We start from the raw sequence: 10,972 nt of genomic DNA, 5'->3' as shown, positions 1-10,972 counted from the left end.
TAAACATAGATCAAACACATGAGACAACCACCAACCACCAACCATTGATGGAAGATTGCACAAGTAAATCCACATTTGAACCTTGGCTATCAAAGCTATCTATTGATCAATGAAAGCAATCCAAAGTCACACAAAGATGTCAAACTTGCCAAAAGAAAACATCTCTTGTGCCAACTCAATTGCAATCTCAAAACATCTAAAGAACTATTTCCCACCATGGACAAAGGCGCAACATACAACTCAAAGAAAGGGCTTACTTCCCATACAACACGAAGCCAAAAACAAGCTGCTAAATCTTCTTTTTCGACCACAAAATAACAATCATAAATCGTGCAACAACCTCGAAAGAATGACAATAAACGGACGTGTGCTCCTTGATTGTACTCTTATTCAAGCCCTGATCAAAACTAATGTTCCATGGACCTACTCAAAACAATTCATGGGGCTCAACTGCAATTTCAAAGGAAAGCCCAACATAGAGGCCAAAATCATTCTACGTATGTTCCTTAGAAACATTAGTTTGATCAAGGCTGAATCAGGATTAAACAAACTTCGGAATTCCTTAATCTAAAGATCAAAACCCTTTTTTGAATCCAAAGGTGACCGTTGGGTTACTCGTTGTTCTTACACAATCTAACCCAAAAGCTACTAACAATACCAGTCTCTTGTTTATGTTCCATATTATTCAGTTCCTATTGGATCTTTCTTTATATATGCTGTATAAGATTAAGGCTGAATCAGGATTAAACAAACTTCGGAATTCCTTAATCTAAAGATCAAAACCCTTTTTTGAATCCAAAGGTGACCGTTGGGTTACTCGTTGTTCTTACACAATCTAACCCAAAAGCTACTAACAATACCAGTCTCTTGTTTATGTTCCATATTATTCAGTTCCTATTGGATCTTTCTTTATATATGCTGTATAAGATTTTATATACTACGTTTAATTCCTAATTCTTCATTTTGAGGTGTAAATCGTCATCAAGTTTATGTCACGTCATTCATGCATGCCATTGCAATTAACCCAAATTTGCTGCATAATAAACAAGTAAATTATTAAAAAAAACACATATAACTTTTAAAACCTACTTATTTTCCCCAAAGGAGGTTTATGTTAGAAAGTAACGACTCCCCAAAATGACCCAACCATAGCCCAAAATAAAAAATGTTCAATTTACCTTCGATCAAAAATCCTTCATTGAAATATCATACATCACACAGGTTTTTTCAGTGTAATGCTAGTATAGTTAACATTTCAGACAAAAGACTTGTGGAGAGAATTATTTTAAATTTTCCATAAAATGCTCATCCAGAAAATATGTGCACAAGTTTAAATTTGAAACATAATGTTCATTAATTTGTTCATTTCAAAACTCTCCAAAGACTCTTCTTTAATGATTCAAATACACGTCACCATAACATTACCACTTAATCAGTGGGTTTTCCAACTCCATAGAACGTTTGGTTTTCTTTTTCAAATGCCTAATTACTCAAAAAGTACGGTAAAAATTCCCGATTCATGATTATGCGTAAATGTGTATCCAACTGCTTAGAGCCCACTTCGTAGCTAAATTTTTTAATGTGCCCGTTTCGAACATAAGCTTAATTCCAACTCTTCAAAACCTTTTTAATGCATTTCACTTCTTAACGTAAAATTAGCTTCAAACATTGCACTAGAAACCTGCCATACGTTATAGTGTCTTCAGAAATAAATAACTACATTATTAATAAATGTACAAAACGTCTACATGTTTTCATTTGTGCAATCTTATAAGATGAATTTCAGAGTTACCAAAACTCTTAGGTTACAGTATATCAAAAGAATTTATTAGGCCATGAGATGATATTTAGTTTCACCGTGTCAATACAATAAAATGTAGTTCAGCCCTGGCTCTACCAGTGCAGGCATCAAAACGGCAGTTGCTTGGTCTCTGCCACCTGCAGTTGACTGGTTGTGTTCATAATCTCTGGTTGCTCCCCGGGAGAATTGGGTGAGTCCCTCCATAGTAGGTAAAAATCACCATAAAGGTTGCCGTTGTACCAGTTAAATGCAAAATCAAATGGTATGAAATGCAAACCATTAAAAAATAAGTCAACTGAAGCTCAAGTAAATTTTAACCTGACATTTGAAGCTTTCAAACTGCTTTTTCGAGGTTATAATAACACATTTAATTTCTTCAAAAATGATAATCAGTTTCAGAATTTTTACCAAATATTTTAGATTGTATTTTTTTGAAACTAAACTACTCTTGCGTTCATGATTAAAACACGGAAAAACAGGAAAAAGGAATTGCAGGCAAACTGCTAATTCATTTTTTTTGTCTTAATAGTTTAATCAGGATATAAGCTGGACAAAAATACTTTCTCTATCGAATACAAATTTCCGTGCCTTTGTTAATATTAAATACAATAGGGATGTAAATTTAAAATCTTGTCGTTTGTCTACAATGGTTTGTAGTGATTTATTGTGTATTATACACAGATTTTAAGCTAATGCAAGTGCACACCTCAGCTTCACAATCATAAAGACCGATGAGCTGGGAGCTACTAGTGTAAGGCTTCCTACCATACACCTGTAACATTGCTCTTGCTTCATTTTATATGGATACCAATAAGATGGGAAGAGATGAGCTATTATATCCAACCAACATGCTTGCGAATCAAAATTTTCTTAGCCTACACATCTTGTTCAAAAACCACCTTTCAGGAGATTTTTGAAGTTTGTAAACTGGTACAATACAGCGGATGGGTCAGATAGAATCAGCTGTATGCACATGGTGAAGGCATTAGAGACTTACATTAGAATACTTAGTATATTGGTGCCTCATGATACTGTGCGCCCATAACAGACAGAAGCAATATAAAGATTCTTTGCCCATTTTTCCTGCAAGAATAACATGTCACATATCTTGCAAGAAAAACAGAAAAACAATGAAAGTTTCATTAAGGCACCAACTATGCCCTACCTTTACATGAGTACTTGGAAATGCAGATGTTCGAAGTGTCTCTTGAGTTTCATCTGTAGGTTTCCGTCTAGGAACGCTTAAAACAAATGCTGCCTGGTCCCATGTTGCTGCAGTTGCCGTGATGCGATACCCATTATCCCAACGCCTGTGTATACCCTCACTTGGATATAGGAAATCAAGCTCAACTACCTGCAGTGTAGACAGTACTGTTATCAAAAACTTTAGTTGATCTCATAAGATCGACAATGTGTTGATGTAACTAAAATACAATAGATAGTTGCACAACTTGCCTGATCAGTAAAACCAGCATTACGAGACATAACAACACCCCATCGACTTCCTGCAGAAGCCATCGAAGTGACATAAAATCCTTCCCTCCATTTTTTATTTATCCATTTAAATGGAAACGAGTCACTGACTTTATACGACTGCTGCGTATACTGTGTGCCTGAAAATGAGAATTCCGCAGTCAACCCTACTAACCAATTAAGTAGCCAAACCAGTGTTCCACCAAGCTTTGAGAAGATGGGGAAACGTTGAAACATAAAAAGGAGATGCCTAGACATACTAGAAATGATAGATGGATGGAAAAATAGCATGGGAATGGGATAAAGGACAGAAGGCAAGGAAACGAGTGGTTAGGATGTGTCACCTGTAACTCACTCTAAAGAGCTTACCTTTCGACATTACTACCAAAGAGCTACCATTAGTGGCCCCTGCAATTGCACTTATATAATAGTTCTTTTCCCATTGCTCCATGATCCATTCCTAGATGCAGCAATATTCATAAATTTAGAAATAGCAAGAGCTAAGTAAAGAATGTTAAAAAAGGTCAAGATAGCATGCATCTAAACAAACATAGCAAACAACAAATGGAAGAGAACCTTGTGAAGGAAGTACTGAGAAAGCTCATAAACTTGGGCAGAAAATCCAGTCCCCGCATCCATAATTAGAGCCCAAAGATTTGAGCATGAAGCTACACTGCTAATAAATAGGCCGTCTTCATTTCCTTTCTCAACATGCTGTGCAAGTCTTGTATCCGCCACATTATAATGATATCTAAATCAAAAGAGTAAGATGACTCTTAAATAATTGAAAACTGTGTTAAATTAAGAGTCGTTGAATGTGAAATAAACAACAATACACAGAATTGTCATCTCAAATATAAGGCAATATGATTTCACATGCAGCATTCTACATTTCTATCACCCACAAAGAGGACAAATATCAATGTTGAAAGAGAGAAACAGTGCCCTATATATCAAACAAACTGTGAAGTATAAACTTTTTTCTAGACAAACCTTTGTTTCATAGGCCGACGTGCATTATAAACACTGATCCATTGTGTGGCAGGCATACCCAACCGAACCTTCTTCTTTGGCTGCTCATCATCATCTTCCTCCATAGTCAACCTTCCTCTCTTTTGACCAACCTGGTAGACAAGCTTCACCAAAAGTAAAAGCACATTAGAGAGGCTTCTACATACATTAGAGAGATTGCTGTTCATATAGAAACAACCGTACCTTCAGAGCACCATCCGTATTTATTGGTCTGACTGCAGGGTTTGGACCAATGATGCTATCAAAAAGTGAAATCAATTTTGCATAATTTGGCTCTTCATCAAATTTCAAATTCACCACAAACTCAAGAAACTGTTTGAAAGGTTGTGGACAAAAGCAGCATAACATCTCTGGTGATGTGGCCATTTTTTTCTTGCAAACCAGAAAACCCTTGTTGTCACCCTGGTCACAAAGAATAGATATTAATAAATTTACAGAACATAAACATGCATATTTATTATTTGATGGTTTTATTACAAGTAATTATGAATCTTGTTCCCAAAATATAACCTGATATCCCTGCCACGGCAGACGGCCCCGAAGAAGAAATATGAGTGTATATGCAAGAGATTCAAGATCATCTCTCTTACTTCCAGTTCTTCCCAAATGAGCATGTACACTTGCATATCGAACAGTTCCCCTACAGTGCAGAAAAATAACAGATATAAAACTTAAAAGTAATACTAAGAACAGAAGCAATAAAACCAGTATAATATCAAACAGAAGTCCATGTTTCTAGGTAATATGTGCATGCCTGAAAACATCTGGTCTTTGATCATACTCTACGTGAAGACCAGTATTGCTATCCCTCCATCGTGTTGCTGCATATCCGGGGCACATAATTTCAATTAAATGGAAAAAAGTACATGATTTTTTGAGTTCTTGGATGGGGCACAATTTGCGCATGACAGGTAGAAAACTCACCCAATCCAAGATCAACAAGGAACAACTTCTTTTCATCTGATGTTCCAGGTGGACCAAGCAAAAAATTCTCAGGCTTTACATCACCATGAACATATCTACATAAGCATTAATCGCAAATTGATGGTAAGTTTTAGAAAAAAATTGCTCAAACATAATAGAGTAGCATAGATATCTTCATACATGTATCTAAAAGATGCTGAGAGATATCAGTATAAGGCACCTGTATTAAATTTGTAAAATAGGTTAGGCACCACCCTCAAGATTGACCTCTCAGCATTTTTAGAAAGATATTTCAATGTCTGCTAATTTATAATTATTTATTTAATAATGATTAATTTAATATCAAATAATATTATAATAGTTCTATTTATAAAATATATAATTATAAATTTCTGATAATGGGGCTGAGTGGGCAGCTTTATTAATAATCATATGATTGATGATTCCACATTGTTTGATGCTACTGTGCCATTAAGCGTAATGACAGGGAATAACTCTCATTCATCCAGCATCAAACAATTTGCAACATGCTATGCAAATCGAAAGGATGTTCAATTATTTATATTCACAATGTTGGGTTGTCAATAACATGGAGAGTTATTAATGTGATATTTGAGCTGTGTGTTCAATCGTCTGCAAAGGATTGTGTTGTGAAGAATAAGTTGTGTTTCTGTCATGGCATCAAAGTTCAATATAGATGAGGGGAAGTAAGATAGTAAGGGTCAAAACAAGCTGACAGTGGAGGATGAGGCAGTAGAGCTCGTCCAAGGATTTGCAGACTATAATGCCAAGGAATTCAGAAGTCCTCAGTTGCGAATTTTGACGCTGTGGTTATGGGGTCTTCCAAAGGAAATGGACAAAGATGATGACAACAAAATCCACGAGTCCATGATGAAAATGCTGTTGGATCCAGATCAATCAATGCATAGTCTTTCTCGAGTGTGTCCCTGCTCTCTACAGCTTCTGGCATGTTTCTGCTTCATGAAAAGTTGGATGGAATTCAACTTGAAATGCAAATGGATTATACTGTGGAACACCTCCACTCCATATAGAAGAACCAAGGAAGCCACACAGATGCTTGAAGCTGTTGGTGAATGTCCTCACGCCCAATTCCATTAGAACTTACAGTCAAAGTCATTAAGCATTGCGATGAGCCCAAGCCCACGCCTGACCAGAATGTATTGTAAAATGCCTTCCTACCATCTTTGATAGTAGAAGTGAAGTCTGAATCCTTTTTGTATAGTTTTCTGTAACAATTGTTTAAGATAAGTTTTTCGTGTGGTATGTATTAGCAACAGGTCAAATGGATGATTGCAGAAACTATGAAAATATGTATGAAACAAAAAATTATGAATATTAATGGATAGTTTTATCTGCCTGTTGTTAAGATTTACTATATGGGTTGTTTTACTTTTGACAAGTTAATCTGCCTTCTTCCAAGAATGGACACAGTGAACTTTGAATTACAGGCATCCAAGCATTATTGCTCCTTTTTTTGCAGCTCTTGGGTGCCTAATCCATATATTTTTGGCAAGAAAAGTAAATAAATTATAATAAGTACTAATTATTACAAATTATTATTATTATTTGCATAATTATTAATTATTAGTAAGTTAAAGAACAGGTAGTAAGAAATCCAATTCACAAAAGATTGGTAGGAGATTGAAAATTTTAATTTATTTAAAGAACCCATGATCATGTTACCCTTTAGAATGCATCTTCTCCAAAATGGAAATAGCTTCAACAGCAATGCATGCCACCATCTCAGTTGACATTCTGCACAGGAAAACCACATTAAGTTCAAGATTCAAGAACAATGTTGACTAGAACATTACTACTGCCATGTAGATAATCCCTAATAGACACACATAATATAACACTTACGCTTGCCCAGAAGTGTTCCAAACATCCCACAAACTTGGACCCAACATATCCATAACCTGAGATAAAGCAATGTGGGTTAGGAAGAAGCTGAGAGCTTAAATTTAGAACACGAAAACATGGGCTTTAAAAAAATTAAAAGACAAACTGAATGATGAAATATACCATAACATAATAGTCGCCTTGGCGGCCCTTATAGTGTACCCTGGGAACACCATGACTTCCACCAAGAGTGCTGATACCAAAACAAACAAGAATACATTTTAAAGAGATGCTAAATATAATGTAACAAGCAAACAGCAGATTTAGAGACTGCATCCATGTAAATGATAACCAAATGACGCGTCATTATTGGTAGCAAAAATAGATCAAAAATTTAGTAGCCAATAAAATCAGGATGCCAGAGGTCCAAGAAAGAAAGACGCACTTGTAAACTTGCCACTCATATGGAGGACCATAATTGCAACCTTTACTTGATCTGTGTTCGAATTTTAGAGCAACCTGACACCAGGTTAACCACACAGGGTATTAGAACAGTTTTGCAGTAAGAATAAGATGGATATACAACCTTACAGCCCTTAATTTAATCACATGTATAATAAACAAAAACTTATAAATAAAAATGCAAATACCTCAACAGCACCAGGACCAATAGCTGTACCACCACCAGATAAGCGACGCCCTACGTAAACTTGTCCGAACCCTCCTTTACCTAACTTCCTTTCTAGTTTGTACAAAGGAGATCCACCCACTTGAACCTACAAGAAAAAACAAGCAAGAGTCAACTGAGATGTGTGTGATCATTTATGCATAAACCCAAAATTAAAATACTACAATAAACTTCTCCACATCCAGAAACGTCTGATTCACTGCAAAGCATAAAAGTGAGTATTCCATTGATAATGAACAAAGAAAACTGAAAACACTTTGTATCATTAATGCAGCACATTTCAAAAGCTTGAATTGATGTCATAAAACATAATTCATTAAATGTATATCCAAGGCACATATTTCAGATAATATACCAAAATCATTAAGCATACTTTAAAGAATCTATTCAACACCCAACAAATTCATCAACAGATCTGGTCAGAAGACATTATTCCATTGGTTAAGAAAAAAGCAGAATACAAAAATGTTAAAGAGCACCATTTCATCTCCAAATCTTCACCAGATGAACAAAATTCTTTGAACACATTTCATGAATTTTACTAAAATTTATCTAATCAGACCCACAGGCCCTCCTGGAACAAAAATCATCAACAGAGCTATTGAAAAGTGAACATTCTACTGATTGAGAAAAAAATTTGAAATCAAAAACATTGAAAACACTATTTCATCTCCAAATCATTGCAAATGAACAAATTATTTGAATGCAATTCATTAAACATTAAAATTAACTAAAAGAACTCTTATCAACCCCCAAAGAAACTTCGTCAACACAGCTGCCATGAGGAGATCAGTACACTGATGAATAAAAACAAAATTTAATGAAAAAAAAGGTAAACCGCCATGTTATCTCCAGTTCCTCCACACTAAACTTCCATCTAATATAGGTACCATAGCTATTCATTGCACAAAAGTTGTGAAAAATGCCTTCTTGTGGAAACCTTAGATAAAAATCAGGCATGTTTGCAAAAGAAATGGTAAATATAATACATATTTAAAACTTCTCAATTCATGAAAAAGATTTATAATTTCTCTAACCAAACCCAAAACAAACTTCATTAACATTAATTTCCAAGTCCAAAACACAATTCTACAATCCAGAAGAATTGTCAAAATAAATCTTCATGTGGAGACTTCTTGGACCAACAAATTAAGCATCTTTGAAAATGAAAATGAAAATATAAACATAATAAGCTTCTTGTTTCATAAAATGCACAAAAAAATTCTCTAACGACCCCAAAAATAACTTCACCAGCACTCTTTTCTAAGTCCAAAGCAATTCATTAAAACTGTCAGAAAAAAGTGTCTTCCACAGAAGACTTAGATTGAAAATTTTGCATCTACTTCAAATTTCATATAACACACCAAAATCTTCTCGATCCAACCCAAAACAGACTCCATTGTACTAATTTTTGAGTTCAAAACACATAATGCAGTCATTCACGAAAAAAATCCAGAGTCCAAAAGCACATAAAGCAAATCAAAGATATATGTCTTCCAGCAAATACTTTATGTTCAAAAAAACTATTTCACCTCCACTTCCTTGCCTATGAACAAAACCCAATGAAAACAGTTAACATAACATACTAAAAAATCCTCATCTCAGAAAACATGCTAACAGAATCTTCTTCCATTATTTATATATTATGCTAAAAATTCTTAACTCATTAAATACTGGGCTAAAAATTTCTCTAACAAAGCAGAAACAAACTTCATTGACGCTTGCTTCCAACTTCAGAATACCAAATAGCACCAATCCAGAATAAAAATTGCCAAACTTATCTTCCTATGCAGATCTCTGATCGAAAATTAGGCATCTCTACATATGAAAATATAATTTAAAAAAATGAAAAAAAAGCTGACCTTTTCTGGCAGAGGGGCAGTGCTGCCCTCGTCTTCACCAGCGGCAACCTTGTCAGCGCTCCTTCCACCGCTCTCATCATCCTCCATCTTCTCCGTCAACTGACGGAAATCCTCCACGCCGTTCAGATCAACGCCAGGTAAAACCCGATCTAACCCTCCCTCACCACAAGTGAAGCCTTCTACCCTATTAAAATTAGGGTTAGGGTTTCTCTTTCCAGCCCTCGGCTGAGCCTTAACCACCACAACGGCCTTCTCTTCCTTAGCTACAGCAGCCCTCGTGCGCACATTATTACGAGTAACAACAGGCTCTGATTGATCGTTAGGATTAACAAAATTATTAGGCTTCCTACAGTTTCGGCGACTCCTGGGCTTTACAATACCTTTAGGGTTAGGCTTTTTCTCCAAATCTACAACAATCGCTTCCTGCTCTGGCTGAGCGCGGCCCTTGAGCACTCCACTACGTAGTATAGGCATCCTTCACCCATACAATTTTTCTTCCCACCCCGGATTGCCCCACTCATATCTCTTCTTCCCCTCACAAAATCTAACCACCATTATAAAACAAGAAAAAAAAAATCGAACCGATCAAAAAACCTTCAAGCCTCCATAAACACTAGCTACCATTACAATGCAAAACTCCAACTTTCAGATCAATCATGGATTTTCTTTTCCGAATTCAATTAAATCTATACTGGATTTGAAGACTGCCTATGAAAACAACCAAAAAATAAAAAATAAAAAATAAAAATAAACAAACCCTACCTGAGACAAATGTCCACTGAAGTTGCTTGCAAAAGTTGGTATTTTTTCAGGATACGCCAGATTTTTTTCTCGATCCAATGGTTGCCATTGAGATTTTGCTAAATCCGAGTCTTTACATTCAAAGCCCCAAAAAACAAAATATTATTATTATTATTTTTCCCCCGCTGCAAGCAGAACGGCCTATACAGGAATTATATAATTTGTGTGTGTTGTGATACAGTGTGAACTGGGACATTTTGAAGCCTGAAATATTTTTTGATTTTTTTTTCTCTACATGATATATGGTCGTGCGTGCAAGCAATGTGTGCCGCCCGTTAGATCGATCCAACGGCTTAACTTTGTGATAATATCCCAAGGGCGTTTTAAAAATTAAAAAGAAAATCATTAATAAAACTCAACATCATTTTAAAAATAAAAAATAAAAATCACGAATTAAGTAGACAGTTATGAGGAGACAAAACTGAACCCTCTCTCAAAGGGTCTTTCATCATCTATAAGGGAGTAATGGTTTCTAGAAGGTTTTGATCATTGTTTCAAATGAATTTGATGATATCGAAAATCTTTTAA

At 35.4% G+C, this 10,972-nt stretch overlaps 1 protein-coding gene across 2 annotated transcripts; it reads right to left on the bottom strand.

The window, feature by feature from the left end:
* Positions 1–2,343: 2,343 nt before the first annotated feature.
* Positions 2,344–10,187, bottom strand: LOC131069508 (casein kinase 1-like protein HD16). Of its 2 annotated transcripts, none has more exons than XM_059207091.1 (16): positions 9,644–10,187; positions 7,744–7,869; positions 7,539–7,612; positions 7,277–7,346; positions 7,115–7,170; positions 6,935–7,006; positions 5,231–5,325; positions 5,061–5,127; positions 4,817–4,946; positions 4,490–4,708; positions 4,268–4,410; positions 3,851–4,025; positions 3,644–3,734; positions 3,253–3,414; positions 2,967–3,151; positions 2,344–2,884 (listed from the first exon to the last, which is right to left on the bottom strand). In XM_059207091.1, exons 1-16 carry the CDS (start codon positions 10,115–10,117, stop codon positions 2,825–2,827), a joined length of 2,199 nt encoding a protein of 732 aa, XP_059063074.1. In that variant the 5' UTR covers positions 10,118–10,187; the 3' UTR covers positions 2,344–2,824. The 2 variants fall into 2 exon arrangements, with proteins under 2 accessions (XP_059063074.1, XP_059063075.1); XM_059207092.1 differs by having other exon boundaries at positions 4,268–4,398.
* Positions 10,188–10,972: the final 785 nt, after the last annotated feature.

Source organism: Cryptomeria japonica, chromosome 6 (genome assembly GCF_030272615.1).
Source record: "Cryptomeria japonica chromosome 6, Sugi_1.0, whole genome shotgun sequence".
Taxonomy (NCBI): domain Eukaryota; kingdom Viridiplantae; phylum Streptophyta; class Pinopsida; order Cupressales; family Cupressaceae; genus Cryptomeria; species Cryptomeria japonica.
This window is presented reverse-complemented; position numbering and strand designations above follow the sequence as displayed.

Bases quoted from the DNA above. Each gene is read 5' to 3' on its own strand.
- LOC131069508 (XM_059207091.1), bottom strand. From the start codon at position 10,117: ATGCCTATACTACGTAGTGGAGTGCTCAAGGGCCGCGCTCAGCCAGAG. The intron at 5,326-6,934 runs GTAACATGATCA...ATGCTTATGTAG, and splicing joins GAGAAGATGCATTCTAAAGG to ATATGTTCATGGTGATGTAA. The intron at 3,152-3,252 runs GTTGTGCAACTA...CACTGCAGGTAG, and splicing joins TGGTTTTACTGATCAGGCAA to TTGAGCTTGATTTCCTATAT.